At 41.5% G+C, this 17,372-nt stretch overlaps 1 protein-coding gene across 1 annotated transcript in view; it reads left to right on the plus strand.

Annotated features, from left to right (window-relative positions):
- LOC125902109 (receptor-type tyrosine-protein phosphatase N2-like) overlaps nt 1-17,372 on the plus strand; it is a 294,836-nt gene that overhangs the window by 234,846 nt on the left and 42,618 nt on the right. The window contains exons 14-16 of the mRNA XM_049598248.1: nt 633-830; nt 12,409-12,556; nt 16,269-16,342. Of these exons, the coding sequence (XP_049454205.1) occupies nt 633-830; nt 12,409-12,556; nt 16,269-16,342 (420 nt within the window). The remainder of the gene's footprint in view (nt 1-632; nt 831-12,408; nt 12,557-16,268; nt 16,343-17,372) is intronic.

A 17,372-nucleotide genomic window follows, 5' to 3' on the forward strand; every position in this document is an offset into this window, starting at 1 on the left:
GAGACAGAAGGTGAACACAGGTGTTCAAGTACAAACAGTATGAGAAAAAAAGGGTTTTTTGATCATTAAAGCATGTTAACATGTTCTCGTAGAAACCCAGAATACACAATAATATAATAACAATAGGTCCCCTTTAATTTATTTTTTGAGATTGCAAAAATGAATATTTCCTGGCTACAGACAAATGATGATGCTGTCTGATAAAGGTGAACATATATGGGTGGGATGTGCAGCATAGCAACATACAGATTAAAACATACAATACATCAAAACTCCACATAAAAGCGTTCACCCTCCGTTCATCAAAGTGTAACCGGGTCACTTGAGGGAGTCACAACACAAACTGAGAGCTCATCTGAGCCTGAAGAAAGACATTCACTGTGAACCTAATTATTTTAGTATGTGTATTCTTGTCTTGCAGGCACACTACTAGGTTTAACAGTTTAATTCCCTTTGAACATTGCAGGATAGAGCAAAGCAACAGTGTCTACTGCAACAGGCATGATTCCTGGTTATGCCAATTTAAAGTACTTAAAATTAAGCTGTCCACTAAATGTTCTGAGTTATGCCATGTTACGACATAAGTTCCCATGACAACAATGACTCATCTGTCCCTGCCTTCCCTCCTGCAGGAGCTCTGTCGTCAGCGCATGGCGGTCAAACCTCCAGCTGAGCGTCCGGAGCCCATCTCCTCCAGGATCAACAGCGTGTCGTCTCAGTTCAGCGATGGGGGTCAAGCCGTCAGCCCCTCGGCTCGCAGCAGCATCTCCTCCTGGAGCGAAGAGCCCGCTCACTCCAACATGGACATCTCCACCGGTCACATGATACTGGTGAGTTTCCTGTTGAGTGGCTTTGTTGTAATCATCACACCACACAAGCCATTCTCCTGTACACTGAATGTTATAATAGTCAGTAATAAGAATATGCCTCTGCTAGATAACCGAGGACATCAGTTTTAATGTGCATGATTTCATGATGGCTTTCAAGGACACATTCAAAGACATGGAGGAAGATCGAGAGCTGTCTTTTCATTTAGCACAAAGTCTGGATGACTAATGGTTTCAAATTACTTTATGTATTTTTTTGTCCTGACTGAATCAGTGGGACTGACATTAATGTGTAAATCTAATCCACCCACTTCCCATATTGCACATGCAGAGTGGTTGAAAAGGGTTGACAAAAATTCTGACCCCAACTTTATGGAATAGTAGAGAAGGAAAGTACATGTTGAGGTGGGGTTGCATTCGTGAATACTTAAAGGAATACTTCACCTAAGAAATGATCATTTGCATTTCAATTACTTACCACCTGTTATGTGTAACTCATGAAGAAAACATTGTTTTCCCCGCATGCCCCCATGGTGATAAAGAACTTAAAAAAATTTAAACAGTGAGAAAGTTCGTGATGAATTGAAGTAATAGAGGTTCACATTTAACAACAGCAAAACTATACCAAAACATCCTTTTACAAACTCTCACACAACTCGTGCAGTATAATCCAAGTGTCTTTTATCCAGTCATATACTCAGTACTTCCCAAACAGACATCCCTTTCCAACAGAGAACTGAACTTGAAGTGAAACTTATCTTTGCTCTCTTTAAAGCCAGACTCCATTCACAAAAAGAGTAATTTTATCTCACTGAACATAAGAGCTACTGGTCTACCACTGATTCCATTAGTCAGTTTGTGTGTGTCATTGGTGATTTTGGTGAATCTGAACCAACCTTTTAAAACACCAAAGTCACACAATGACACACAAAAACTACTGACTGAGGCAGTGGTGCACCAGCAGCTCCTGTGTTCAGTGAGGTAAAATTACTGTTTTTGTGAATGGAGTCCGGCTTTGAAGAGAGCATAGCCAAGTTTCACTTTTAGTTCAGTTTCCCGTCGGACAAGGCTGTCTGCTTGGGGAGAACTGAGCATACGACTGGATAAAAGACGCTTGGATTAGCAGTAGTGGATCAGTTTGCTGCACCCTTGACTTTAGTACGTCGTGATTTTATTCAGTTAATGGATTCTTTGTTTATCAAAGGCATGCAAGAGAAATAAAAGTAGTTTACTTCAGGAACTCAAGGTAACACGAGGTGAGTAGCTGATATACAAATAATCATTCGGGAAGTGAAGCATTCCTTTAATAGAACAAAATGTTAACTCATTTTTCAGATATTCTAAAAGGTGTTGAGCTCATTGACGATCATTTCCTATGCTGGAAAACTGAGCCAATCAGAGCTGTACAGGTAGGTTTAAAAACGCAGCTGCCACTGTTGTGTCCTAGAGGCAGAAAAATCACTACATCCATGGGAAGATTGCAACAAAAAAACAGCCACAAAAATGTTGATTAGCATGGATGACATGAAGATTGACATATTGCTTTGGACATTAGGAGACATATTAAGAAAGCTTGTCCCAGGAATTACCACAGCTTTTGTGTTGATTTAAAATGACATTGGATGAATCTGTAACTTCTCTACTACATGGCTGGGGCCAAACAAAACACAATACCCCCTAATTCCAAACAGAATTTGGCCTACACGAAAATGAGGTCAGGCTAAATAATAAAGTGAAAAGTATTCAGCCGGATTATCAGGTTGAGTTCGTCCCTCAGTAACAAGTATTTTATTAAATGCTGATGTTTCAAAGTGAGCTTTATTTCAGCTCCACTGATAATTCTGCAGGGGAAAAAAATCACATTAACATTGTAATAGTTTTGCCCTTACATTTCTACAGTATTTTTTTTTTTTTTTTACCTTTGTGGTTGGTTGTCTGTCTTGCCAGGCAGCTACCACAGATCCTCTACGTTTCTTTTATTTTCCCTTTTGTCCAAAACATCCCATCACCCACTTCTCTCACCCCTGAAAACCATTTATCTCTTTCAAAACCAGCGTTATACAGTGTTTTTTTCTTTCATGTCTCTGTCTCATCTGCATTTCTGCATATAGCACTCTTTTCTCTCACACACACATGCACACATGTCTCTTTCTCCTCTCATTTCACCCTCTCACTCTCATCTGTCTCCCTGTGTCTTTTTTTTTGTGTGTTTCTGTACATCTCATTACACCCACAGTTACTATAGGCAGGCTTCTTACCCTCTTCTATCCTGCAGATGAAAATCTCTATTGAACTTCGGTCGCATTTCGCAGAGCGCCATCGTAATTGCGATATATCTATTCACTTCAACCACCGGCAGCACCACCTCCTCATCCCAACCCCCCCACCCACGCCTCTCTCTCTCTCTCTCTCTCTCTCTCTCTCTCACTCCCCCCTTCTTTCTCCATGCATTATGAAGCTGCCGGCGAGATGTGACAGAGCGGGCTTTTTGATGTGTTCAATAGGCACAAAGATACTAATTACCCCTGAGATTTGCACCAGAGTTGTGTTCAGGAGAAACGACTCCCTTTGCAGCCCCTGTGCTGCAGCGGAGAGAAGCTCTGTAGTTTTACACAATCCAGCTAAAGTGTTTCTTTGGCAAATGCACCCACAACAGGATGCAACGCGTACGTTTGATTCGCCACGGTCACACGTGGATGAAAATAGACTTGAGTTTCGAGACAGCGAGGTCTGAACTTCTTCAAGTGCGTTTCCTTTGTCTTCGCCTGATGAAGCCGTCGCGGCAGAGGCAGCATCATTTGAGAGATAAGAGGAATGAAATGGAGTGTTGCTCATGTTTTGTTAAGTATTCATTTGGTGTGTGGGCCACAGTCTGGTCAGGGTGATTACAGAATTTGTTATAATATAGAGACTTATATGTAAATGATGCGAGGGAAGGACAGAGAGCAAGTGTATCTGATGTGGCCGTGATGATTAAAGCGTTTTTGTGTAGGTGATGGACATTATCCTATTGAATGCTGATATTCCACTTTATTCCTCTCCAAAGTAACTTCAGAGTTCTAAAAGGCATTTTACACTCAACATAAACAGCGGGCCTGATGCAAAAAAAAAATTCAGATTCTTATCCAACTTTTCAAACATTTTTCTGTGAGGCTTGTTCATACGACTGCTCCAAATCAGATTCAACAAACTCTCTTAACTCAACCCAGATGGCAGAATAGATGTTGGGATTGTTCAATTTTGCAAACCATGGAGAACATCCATTTGTATTTCAAAAAAAACTGTCAATAAAGTGTGGTTATGTTTAGGCACAAAAAGCACTTGCTCATGGTTAGGAAAAGATCATATTTTGGCTTAAAATGTTCGCTTTTGGTTGCACAATCTATGTTGGAACGCTAGTGATGTCTTAGTGAAGAACACTGGCAATTTCCCCGGGGGAATCACAGTGACAGGTTGCTTAAAAAACATCGCATGACTAAAAAGCCACTGGAAATGCAGCGATGATTCGCTAAAAAATGACCTGCTTTATTGGTCTCAAACTGTGGTCTGCAGTGGTCTGCATCTTGGCAGGCATCTCACCTAGGTGTCACACCATCCACCATTCCCTCCACCTCCAAATGACAAAGTCAGCTCATACACTAAGTCACTTTACAAACGTTGATATGATACATATGAAACGTACAAATGTAACATATCTGTGGTTTGCAGAATCATATAATGCCAACTTTCCAGGGCGGCACGGTGGTGTGGTGGTTAGCACTCTCGCCTCACAGCAAGAGGGTTGCCGGTTCGATCTTCTGTGCGGAGTTTGCATGTTCTCCCTGTGTCAGCGTGGGTTCTCTCCGGGCACTCCGGCTTCCTCCCACTGTCCAAAGACATGCAGATTGGGGACTAGGTTAATTGATAACTCTAAATTGTCCATAGGTGTGAATGTGAGCGTCAGCCCTGCGATAGTCTGGCGACCTGTCCAGGGTGTACCCTGCCTTTCGCCCGATGTCAGCTGGGATAGGCTCCAGCCCCCTCCCCCCACGACCCTCAAGAGGATGAAGCGGTTAGAAGATGAATGAATGAATGAATAATGCCAGCTTTCCTACTGGTAATCGGGCTGCTTCACCGTACAAACTTGTCGTAAATTGCTTGCTTCAGCATGATGAATTCCACCTGTTCACAAGGAGGTGCACATTCCTGAGATTTCACTCAGAGAATCGAAGCCTCTGAAATTGCCCTATGAGGCTACGGGGGCAACTTGTCTTTCACAAAACTTTTGTAAAGTTGAAAGAAGGATTTAACACCATGGAGTTTCAAGTGCTGCTGTAATAAATCAGCAGGAGAAAAACAACACATTTAGCAGCATCAGTTGTAGTTACAGAGGACCACAAAAGCAAATATTAATAGTAAAACTGTCAGTGACCTGTAAATCGGCAAGTCATTATGATACTACAGTGAACAGAATATAGATTTTGCATTAAGGTTATTTTTGTCATATAGTCAGTTTTAATTTTAGTGTCATATTTTAACATCAGATTTATTAATATTAAGGCATTACAAGCCTTAAATTAAACAAGTTGGTTTCCCCCATGGAGAAAGATAGACAGTGTGTGCAGACGTCAGATGAGCATTAGCTGGAAAACATTACATTCATTGACTTTATATGGAGCTAAAATTCCAAAGAAATCCATTCATCAGTCATAAGAAATGATCTTTTAGAAGAAGTAGACTGTAAGCTAGCTTGACTTTGTTAGATTTAACAGTATGTCAGTGGAGCAAGGTAAGCTAATCGCTAACACGGTTATACTGTGATCTAACATAGGTTGTCCGCCTGAACAGAGCCAGCTATTTGTTTCGTCTTCACTCATCAGGGCAGAGATTTTGCCAGAATTTATGTTGTAAATATTACTTATTGTTACGTATTTTACATTTTCATTCAAATTTAGTCAGTTTACTCATACGTAGTGTAAAAATTACAAAATTTGATTCTTACCTGAGAGAAAATTCTAAGTATGAGAAAATTGATGAATGCCACAAACTGTCTTAAATCACTCGTACATGTCACATAAGAACGAATCTGTTTTGGTTGTGGCGTATTTGCTTGGCCTAGAGGACTGTCCTCACCAGAAAAATGGCATTGTCTGTTGCTGAACTGTTAAAATGCTTCAAACAATCTGCAGATAATGACTCCTCCCATAAAGGAGTGGCATGACGTTCTTATAGTCCTACAAATCCTTTTGGGTTATTTTAGGTGACTGACTTTGACACCAATGACCACGTTTCCCATCCTTTATGGCGGGAGAGGTGGGGCACTGCAGGTTCCACATCGCTGTGTTAATATTGGACCCTGATTTTTAACATCCAGTGCCACTATTTTTAAAGTAGTCGCTTTCTGCAGTATCTCGATATGCATGATTGAGGTTAGGGAAAGATCTTAGCAAGGGTTAAACCTAAAGTGAACAGTTCATGACCGCACTGACAGCCTATTATGTTGCTGTAGTGTGAAGCCTTGTTGGACTTGTGTGGGCCTGCTATGCTGTATTTTACCCACTATCAGTGTTGTATAGATCTACAGTATAGATGTAGACTGAGATGTTGTAGATAGATGTAAGTGTGGAGTGTGTGGAGAAAGGGAAGGAGAGACAGTAAGTGAGAAGCTTTAGAGCCTGATGTGGGGCAATGTTTGATTTGCTATACCAGTGATTATGATCAATATGAGAGAGGAGAGATTCAGATCCGACTGTATTTGCATTAAATGGCCCAATCAGTGCAGGATAATGCGATCCAATTGTACATGAAGAAAATGTCTGCCGTCGTCTCGTCCTGCCACATCCAGTGACTCAGCAGTGAGTCTAGTGAGGGGAAGGAGTCTATCACAGTTTCCATTTAATACATGGATTATAAACATAGCCTACCCCCCAAACAACGACTGGAACCTGTCCAAGTGCACATCAGGTGCCCACTGCGCTGATGAGCGATTGACGGTGCTTTAACTCCATCGAGGAAACAGGCACGAATGAGCAGCGAGGAATCTCGAGTATTTTGTCAGTCACAGGATGCTCATCACAACATCTCAACACAGAAAGTGATAATGTGTGATTCTTAGTTAATGTGAGGGAGCTGTTAACTTGCTGCCGTTCTTTCCCTTTTGGATGTTTGCAATTTTGCTGTCAAGGAAGAGAAACCGGGGAGAGAGACAGGAAAGAGAAATGTGATTCAGCGACACACACACTGAGCTGTAAGTGTGTTTCAGCACCTCGGACAGCTCCACACATACAGCAAGGCGAGCTGCAGCTCTGATTGGTCCAGACCGTCTCTGTCCTCCCACAGTAGAAACATTAGACAGCAGAGGGAAAGTTACATAATGCCATTGTCATGTGGAAACCATGTAAATGTCAGCTTCTCAGGAAGGGGAGAAAAAAAGCATCCCTGTTTTTTTACTATGTATGCCTGCTCAGTTTTGGAACCTTTCAGAAGCCCAAAGGTCACATTGTTTTCTCAGCCCACAGAAGGGCATGTGAAGCTTCTGCTGAAGCTAAAAGATGGAAAAAAATTGGTGTTATGAGGTTTTCACATAGCAGTGACAATCTGGGAAATTGCTATTTAATGTCTTTTACCGCCCACCAACCATCCTCTCTAGGAAAGGTTTTATGGATTTGCCGTCACTATCTGCTTTCCATCCATCCTCCATTTTTCATTCATTAGTTTTATTTGTGTCTTCTTGCTAATTTTATTTTAATTTCTCTGTTTACTCATCCTCTTCCACTATGTCCTTTCTTTTTCTTTATTGCATCATTTTTTCCTTCCATTGCTTTTTATAATATCCATGTTATTCAATTTCGCTGTTGACTCATCCCCCCTCTCTCTCTTCCTTTCATTTTTTCAGGACTTTATGTTTCTTTGCCTTGTTCTCTCTTCTGCTTTGAACATTTCCTTTTCTTCCCCCTCCATCCGTCTTTCCTTCCTGTCTGTCATCTCTCTTTCCACAATTTGAACTGATGCCTGTTTGTTACTGCTCATATTTTTTCTTGTGCAGTTCTAGCTGTCAGTTTTACAAAAAAAATATTCACACTTACAAGAGAGCTCATTTCAGATTCACATCATGATGTCAACTAGAGACCGAGCACAGTTTCATGGCAACAAAACCGGGACCCAGTCGACACATTTGGGGGGAAACTCAGGGAGCCAAGGGAATTTTTTTTTTTGTTTTTTTTTTTCTTCTCAGAGAGCCGTCACAGCGAGAGACCAAATCCATCACAAAGCGAGACGAGCGCAGTGCCGCCATGGAAAAGCAAATATTTCATCTAACGCCCTGCCACGCACTCGACTGAGGCAACTGTTGAGCGATTAATAAAAATCACAGGCGTCGAAGAAAGGAATAACGTGATGGCTGATGAGCTGCAGTGCCCCACCTCTTCCACCAACCCTCCCAAAAAATTAATTGCCTCTCGTAAACCCTGAGCAAATTCCATGTCATCATCCACCCACTGATTTTAATTTGAGGAGAAACAGCTTTCACCATCTTATCTAAGTTAATGTATTACTTGGTCCCATGTGACTGGGACCGAGTACCGCCACCACCTCCCCCTACATCCTCTCTGCTTGTGTCTTAAGAGGATTAGTCGACTCTATATATAAAGCACATTATCTTGTCTTTTGTTGCTGGCCAAGTAAGTGTTATAGATTATACTGCAGCAAGAGCCTCCATCGAGATTAACTGTGCTGGGAATTTGTTGTGGTTGTGGTTTTCGTAGCTCACCAGCAGGCCAGCTGGGATGTGATCTGTGGAGGTGATAGGTCGCAGGGCAATGGCTGTAGGAAGAACGCGCTTCAGGAAATGGATGTGAAATCACTCTAATGTGGTCCGCTGAGGAGGAGGAGGCATTCAGTGGCAGAGAAGTTAGACTCATGTATCAGGATGATGTCAGCGTTTTACTAAAAATAAAGCTGCAGCATCGGATATGATGGATGGATGCAGATTGATTGACGATGATTGATTACATGTTTGTTGTAGAATTAAAAATGGAAAGAGCTTAGCCTGAATTGTACTTAAAAGTGAGGATGAGGCAACATTTTCATCAGTAAAAAAAAAGGCCCAAATGTGTTATGACAAGAATGAAATTCTTCAAAACACTAGATACTTAAGGGATTTTTGGCTAAAAATGTATTACATGTTAGTATGTTTAATGTCACAACAAAATATGGCCATTCAGAAGCTTGAATCCAAATTCAACAGTATTGGCCATCCAAAGCCAGTGTACTCCAAACACTAGGGATTTAGAGAAATGCATGTAAATTTTGTAATAGCAAATAGACAGCTGAATCTAAACACATTTTACTGTAGCAAAATAGTGCTACTCTTTCAACAAAATTACTGGACTATGTTACATTTTGAGTCACATGACTATTTTTATATGACTATAGAAATATATGTATTAAAAAAAATGCATATATTTGATTACTTTCCACTTGCTGAGTAACAGTATCCTACTTCCCCTTTCCCTTTACTTGCTGTCGATCCAAAATGGCCGCCGCATTACATCACCTCCCATGCGGCCCGGCTTTCATGCTGTTGTTTCCTACAGGTGCTCGGCGACGATGCGTCAGAGCCACAATGGCGGCTCAGGCAGAGTCTTATTGCGTAGCTTTTTTTTTTTCTTCTTCTTTTTTTTTTATTGAGCACCTTTGGCAGCTGTAAGCCCCCCCGCAGTAAGGGGATTATTCAGTGTTTGGTCGACACATGGTGATCTCAGCACCTCCTGATTGGATTGCAGTAATCCCTTTACACAGCCACAAAACCCTATTACTCTGGCATTAGAGAGGGAGAGAGAGGGTAGGGGGTAGAGGGTGGTGGGGGGCATCTGATGTAGGACAGTGTGCGCGTGTGTGTATGTGTGTGTGTGTGTTCTGTGGGACTGTGACTTTCTGTATGCATCTTTAAATGTGTGTAGAATGTTTGCAGGTCGTGTGTGTGATGGTGTATGCATGTTGTGTGTATATGTGTCTGTCGGTGTCTGTTCTTTGAATGCATGTGGATTTTGTGCACACGCGCCCTTTTTCGCGACTTTATGTGCGTGTATTTCAGTTTGTCGTGTCTTTTTGTGCGATTTATATAGAACTGTGTGAGCGAGTGTATACGTGTGTGTGTGTGTGTGTGTGTGTGTGTGTGAGCGTGTGTGTGAGCGTGTGGGTGGACTGTGTTTTCGTGTATGTGACCTTTACAAAAACCTTTATGTGTGGACTCTGCTTTAGATGTGTGTATGTGCATTTTCCTTTATGCTTGTTTATCTGTACTTGTACGTGTGTGTGTGTGTGTGTGTGTGTGTGTGTGTGTGTGCTTGTGCATGTGTCTTTAAAGGGATTCAGACCTCCTGCTGTTGATAAGCGTCTATGTGCAGGTGGAGGGTCTTAGCTCGCGGCTTCCTGTTACATCATTGCTGCTTTTAGCAGCTCTAAAGCAAATATAATAGAGAGCTGATACTACAACAAGGAAAGGCTAGTGTGTGTGTCTGTGTGTACGTGTGTGTGTTTGCGTGTGTGCTTCCAGATATACACAATGCTGCTGTGAAGAGGTGAATCCGGCTGTTCAGCACTGAGCCTGTTAAGCTACAAAACAAACAACAAACCTGACCCGCTGCATGTTTATAGAGTTTGTTAAGTGTACAAGCTGGTGCTATATCTGCATTTGATCAAGATACTTTTCCGTTACCTTCCACCAACCGGTAGTCTGCCTTCCATTTTTAACAAACTCCTCTCATTTTAGCAGAAAGCCATTAGGCCTTTTTTGGAAGCTAATTCTGATTAAGATCAGCCCCATTTGTAACTGCCACCATAAATCATCGCCGGAGCCATTTAAAGAACCACACCAGCTCATTTCAGCCCCTCATCCATTACAAACGATCGTACCATCCATATTTTGTGTGTATGGGCGGCTGATTTTCAAGGCTGTTAAAAAAAATACAAAGTTACATCAGCCACGATCAAATTATGGCTAACAACACACACTCCTTGGCATGATCTTATGTGCCAGGCTCATTTGCATAGAGTTGATCAAAGTCACGTTGTCTTCCTTGATTATGAATACTGTATGATAGAGCATGGCCAGGCTAAAACTGGTTGTCATTTAAACAGGGATAGAGTAGATTAGACTGATACGCACTCTCATTAAGACGTCTTTTGGTGCAACTGATGAAATGAGGGAAACACACATATGGGAACTCATACACAGTTTAATAACATTTCTAACAATCCTTCATGGTGAAGCAGAGCAGAGGGAGCCACAAAGAATGATCCAAAGAGTGAGATGAAGTTTAGAAAGACCAGACGCTCATAATGGACCTGATTCTGATTCTCCTTCCTTCCATCCTCCTTATAGTCTTGAATTTCTTTGCCAGTTTTGTTGTCTTTGATTCACAATTGTAAACTCAAGTGATGCAGTAAACTCTACCCATCTGGTGCTTTAAGCAGGGTAAAACATTGGACATAGGCATTGTTCATTTCTGCAAACCATGGATATATTTGTACGTTTCAAACGAATGACGTAGTTGAAATTATGAAATGAGCTTCCCATCAGGAGATGGTGTATGACACCTTGGTGAGATGGCTTACAGCAGCAGACAGCAGCAGATCCACTGTTCAAGACCCACAAAAGCAGGGGGTCCAGCCATGTTTGTAGCAACAAAAGCAGGGGTTTTTTTTAATCACAGTTCAGGACTTTTTAAGCAGTGTATGTTGCAGTGAGAGCAGGCTTTTTTATCAACAGTTTCTGATATGTCAAGCCATTTTGTCGCGACAAAAGTGGGCGTTTTTTAACTAGAAATCAAGATATGTTTTGTTTGTGGTGACCAAATCGCACATTTTAAGCCATAACATGTTTTCCTAACCTTGACAAAGTGTTTTTTATGCCTAAACCTAACCACACGTTAACCACAGTGTTCTCACAACATAAAAGTTAAAAATTAAAACATAAAGAAATGTAAAGTTTCAACTTATCTGCTACATATGAAATGTACAAATGTAACACATTTATAGTTTGCAGAAACATAAGATGCCAAAATTTACTGTGGCGACTGGGCTAGGTAACACAGATCAATCTTTGTTTTCTTTTTCACATCAGTAGAGCATTTAATGGGTGTGATTTGCAACATAGGTCAAAGACAATTGGCAATCACGAGAAAGAGAACTAGCATGTATTTAGTCGACTTTCCTTTGATTGACAAAATAACATACTGTCTGATACTCCTCTAAGATTCAAACAAACAGCAAACTGCGACAGAGTTTAGGAAAGCTTGTTATCTTGAGGTTTAAATCACAGGCTACTGTGTGAGATTTTGTGATTGACAAATCAGTCGAAACCCTCTTTCTTAAGGTGTAAAGCCTGTCCATCTGGTGCTTCAAGCAGATACAGACAAGCATAGATGAATCGAAAGATGAAAACAAATAAAAGGAATTCAAATCATGAATGTCCCACTACATAGACCTATATATGTTGGTAATGAAACAGGTTAACAAATCTACGTACAACCTTTTTATTGTATCTCCAGCAGTTTTCCTCACCTCCTCTGCTCTCCCTTCTCTTTTTCTCCTCCATCAGTCCTACATGGAGGATCATATGAAAAACAAGGATCGCCTAGAGAAGGAGTGGGAGGCGCTGTGTGCCTATCAGGCAGAACCCAACGCCTGCACCATCGGCATGAAGGATGGCAACGCCAAGAAGAACCGCTCTGCTGCTGTTGTGGCGTGTAAGCAATCAGCTCTCTCTGTTTTGTTTCTTTTCTTAGCACTCTGTGTTTCTTAGTTTGATTAGTGGGCGAGCCCACATTAGCATTTAGATAGTAGTAATCAAAAAGTGATCTAGTAAGCGTACTACTGCTTCAGTATTCACCGCCACTGCATTTGCTGCTTGTATGAGGCCTTGACTTTAGGGGGGACTTTCATTGCCACTTCCTCTGGTTGCTGTTTTAGACCTAAAGATGTGTGTTTTGGGGGTATTTCTTATCTTGAAAATAGCCACAAAGTTGGAAACTGGCACAAGACATTAGCATCAATATTATACATAACAGCACTGGCCTTCAAAACTCTAAGTCTTCAGATTTTTGTTCTGGAAGATTATCTTTTCTTTCTGCTCAAGTTTGTGCTGAAGAAATGTCAGAGCTGATGATTTAATAGCTGAAGAAGACCTCAGGAGACTTCAATGGATTACACACAGTATTTAATAAAGACTCAATTGAGGAGAATCACAGTTAAGCATACAAAATGAGTATATCCCAAGACTCTGAGAATGTCTTTGCCCAGTCCTTGCATTTAACCCAAACAGTATTCTCTTGCGAGTCACTCCATGTTTCAAAATAAGGTTATTCTGTACCAATCTATAGTTTTGTGAAGTTTCTATTGATTACTGACTTTCAGCAACAAGCATGCTCACCTGGCTCACTCTAAATCACCATGACTGCCTCAGAATGTACAAACCAAAAAAGAGACTCTTGTCTGTTGAGCCTGGGGCATAGGGCAATCCCCCTTCCTCTTAACTTTGGAAGCTATAGCAACAGAGCCGACTAGGCCCCCTTATCTGGACACCTGTACTCCCTCCTCTAGGAGTGAGAGACCAAAGATGGAGTGCATTCATAACAAAGGTCAAGTAGCCTGATTTGAGGCCTCTTTAAGACCTTCTGCTGACCTGACTGTTACCTTAAGTAGAACTGTCACACATCTTCTTTATTGACCAAGGTTAAAGGCTGTAACACATCAAAATTCCTTCACACTTCGAGATATTGCCACCCAAGTAGTTTGGGTTACATATCTGCAAAACCTCATCTATATGGGCAATTGAAAACTTGACGATGTGGTCTTCAGTGAACAAAACTGTGTGCCTTTAATGAGGTTCCTAGCAAGCTGCAACCTTTGGGGCTGAAAAATGAAGCCAATGCGGAAGTGCCAAATTACAGTTCCTCAAATGGCCACTTGAGGCTGGCTCCAGAAACAAGTCAAATCACCATAGACCCCCCATGTTAAGATGCCACACTTTACAACAGAAATAAACAGTTTTGGTCTATATGGTCACCTTGTGTCACCTCTGGCTCCAAAAGTGCAAGATGGCAACAACCAAAATGCCAAACTTAAGCCTCTAAAATGGGAGTCCACAAACCATTGGCTGTCATCACAGTGGCTACATCCATTGTTTTTATACAGTCCATGCTTCCCTGTACCAAACCAATTGTCTCGTAGGTATAACAGTATCAGTAAAGTTCAGTGTATAATGTTGGAGATTTTATTTAACTGTCAATCTGTAATCTATATCTTCATTTTTGATATCATCAGAGTATTTCCTGTGATAAACCTGTTCAAACTGAAGAGCTCTGTGTTTAGCAGGATAGTAGCCAGATAGGAAAGACAATATTATCTCCTGCTCATTGATGGAGGGCAGACAACTGTTAATGTCTGAGTGCAACCAAAATACACCTCCTGATGTCAGCCCTGGAAACATGGTGGCATTACTCTCGCCACCTCTCAACAACACTCCCCTTATATTCTGAGCCCGGCCTCTATTATCAGAAACCAGGAGCAGATGCAGTGAGCAGAAGGGTTGTAAATTAGTTTTCTATTAAAGCTCTCCTGCACCGACCTCATCAATGATTAAAATTTCTAAGCTTCTGTGGAAATAGCCCATCTAAAAAAGTGCTGTTCCATTCTCTCCAGCGGGCCCAGGCTTAATGAAATCCAGGTTGTCAGCAGGGAAAGCAGTTTGTCAGGAATAAATTGTGCTTCCTATTTGAAGCACCACTGTCTTCTTCGGAAAAAAACACCCCCCAAAAAATCAAAACTGTTTTGCCACTATCACTGCGGACAAGAGAATAGGAAAATTTGCCACTCCCAAAAATTTCAGTGCACCAGGGATGATGGAGGGCACATCCTATTGAAGCTGAAATCCAATTCCAAAATTAACTGGATGCCTCTAGGGACATATGAAATTAAACTCACAAACTTTAAAATTCTTGTTCAAATTCACCTAAATTTACCCCAAAGTTCTTAAAAATGGGTTAAAAAAAACATTTTTCCAGTTGTCTGGCATCATCACATACAGTTAATTGTGTATCACGTTGATTCTTATTGATGTTTAAGCCAAGCGAGAGATGGATCGTGCATAATTCTGTACACATTTCTCAAAGTATTTTGTTGTCTTATTTTAGCTGTGACATTTCTCTTTCCTGTAGTGTTTAACAGCCAATCAGAGTGCATAATGCGAAGTGCTGCACAAGGAAGACAAAGACTTAATTGTGACTTGATTTGATTTGGTTTTGTTAAGGAAATTATGCTAAAAAAAGAGCACAGTGGGAGTCCAGTGGCAGTTTTGGTATTTTGAAAAGTTAGATTTTGAATTTAATCCTGTCGGTTAAAGCGTAGCAAAAAACAAACAAACAAACAAAAAAACCATCAGTCTGTAAAGACACAGAGTTTCAGAATTTAACCCTTTCTGCTCAAACCATCTAGTTTTCTCCATTGGTGAAGTAGTTCATCCTGGATGACTGCCAGGTGTTAAAATTGGTGGCTTAGTCGCCAGAAGAAAATGTTGGCATTGTACGTTTTTGGCAAACCACAAATGTGTTATATTTGCATGTTTCAAACTTGTCATATCAACGTTTCTAAAGTGACATCGTATATGAGCTGACTGTCACTGGGAGGTGGAGGGGATGGAGGGTGGTGTGTCACCTAGAAAAGGCGGCTGCCAAGCTGCAGACTACTGTTTGAGACCAACATCAAAGAACAAAACTCATTGTGATATAGCAATGCATTGCCATATTTCGATTCACTTTTTACGTACCAAAGATGGGTGTCTTCTGGCAGCCTATAGTGACTTTTTCAGCAGGGACATTGTCAGGAAAAGCACTTGTTTTTTTTTTTACAGAAACATTGCTGCTTTTTCACTGGGGATTGTGCCCCCCAAAACTGGGTATTTAAGCCAAAACTTGAACTATTCCCAACCATTACCAAGTGGTTTTGTGCCTTAAATTTCAATGTATCCACTGCATAATGTGCAAATTTAACGTGTCCGTGCTTTGCAGAAATGTACAATGCCAACATTTTTTCCGGCAGTTTGGTTGGAATTGTTAGAGGTGCCTTCTAAAAGTCGTGGATCAGTTGATCAATTCTCTGAGGAAAATCAAAGAACATCAGGGGATTTCTCAAACAAGTCACTTGGTGGTTTTTAAGTCCTGAAATGAAACTCGTTCTATTCTGAGCCGAAAACAACCTTGACATACCAAAGGGAATAAACTCTTTAGGTCATGGAAACAGTCTTACTTAGCTGCTTGTGGAAATTTACGTCAAGGCTACAGTGGGAGTCCTGTACATTCAACAGATAAGCAAAAAGCTAATTGCAATGCATGTAATATGGCCACTGAGCAACACTTGCATTCCTAAGATAAAATGCGCTGAATTCTTCCATTTGTGTTCCAGATGATCACTCCAGAATCACCTTGAAGGTGGAGAACAGCCAAGGCAACTCTGATTACATCAATGCCAGCCCGATCGTGAGTACCTCCTCTGCATTCTAACTCTGTGCTTCACACCGCCGCTATGCCAGGCTCCCACAGTCCCCATGGGGCTTCACAGGAACAAAGGCAGCCTACCGTTGTACAATATAAATTTTGATGCAACGCTTGCTTAGCTTCAGCGGCAGCCCCACGCTAGTGTGTATGTTCTGCACCATGAATATTAATGATTGTTTTACAGCAAACACCCGGGGCGAGTATTCGCTCGGGGAAGGCGTGGGAAAGGACATGCGCACGGCTCTCGGCTCGCTTCTCGTTTGTGAAAACAAAATTGATCTGTGGGGTCTTGGGAAATGATTGTTTTTGACCTTGGGTTATGTTAATTTGACACTAGTTTGTGTTTACTGTTACGGTGCGCTCGACTTGCCGAGGCCGTTCCTTGGCGCGGTGCAGATTTAAGCAGCAAAACAGCCTGTAGGAACGAGAAGGGGGAAGAAAGAGCCATGTGAATTCAGTAAGTGAGTGTATCAATTTGGAAACCAGTGTTGGAATAGTAGGTTTACGTTTCCCCCGAGGCAGATACAGTGGTATTCCATTAAAAGCAACAGAAACGCTATGCATTTCAAATCTGGGCGTCACACCAAGAAGTGACTGAGTGTGTGCTTGCGCTTGTGCTTGTGTGTGTGTGTGTGTGTGTGTGTGTGTGTGTGTTTGTGTGAGTGTGTGTGTGTGTGAGAGAGAGAGAGAGAGAGAGAGAGAGAGATGAGAGTTAGAAGGAATCAAAACTATACAGGAACAAAGGAGCAGTCTTGTCGAATGCCACAAATGCAAAAACAGCTGCAACACATGTACCCACGCATGCATAACGAAACACACACACACACACACACACACACTTAAAAACACACTTTGAGGCAAACAGACACACACACTGAAATGTACACACTCACTTGCACACACACAAGCATGCATACTCATCTACACTCACATTTTATACATACACACACAGATGACAGAACATAGAGTGCGGACGCCCACACAGACACGTAAAAGTACACACTCAAACATG

Source organism: Epinephelus fuscoguttatus, linkage group LG15 (assembly GCF_011397635.1).
Source record: "Epinephelus fuscoguttatus linkage group LG15, E.fuscoguttatus.final_Chr_v1".
Classification (NCBI taxonomy): domain Eukaryota; kingdom Metazoa; phylum Chordata; class Actinopteri; order Perciformes; family Serranidae; genus Epinephelus; species Epinephelus fuscoguttatus.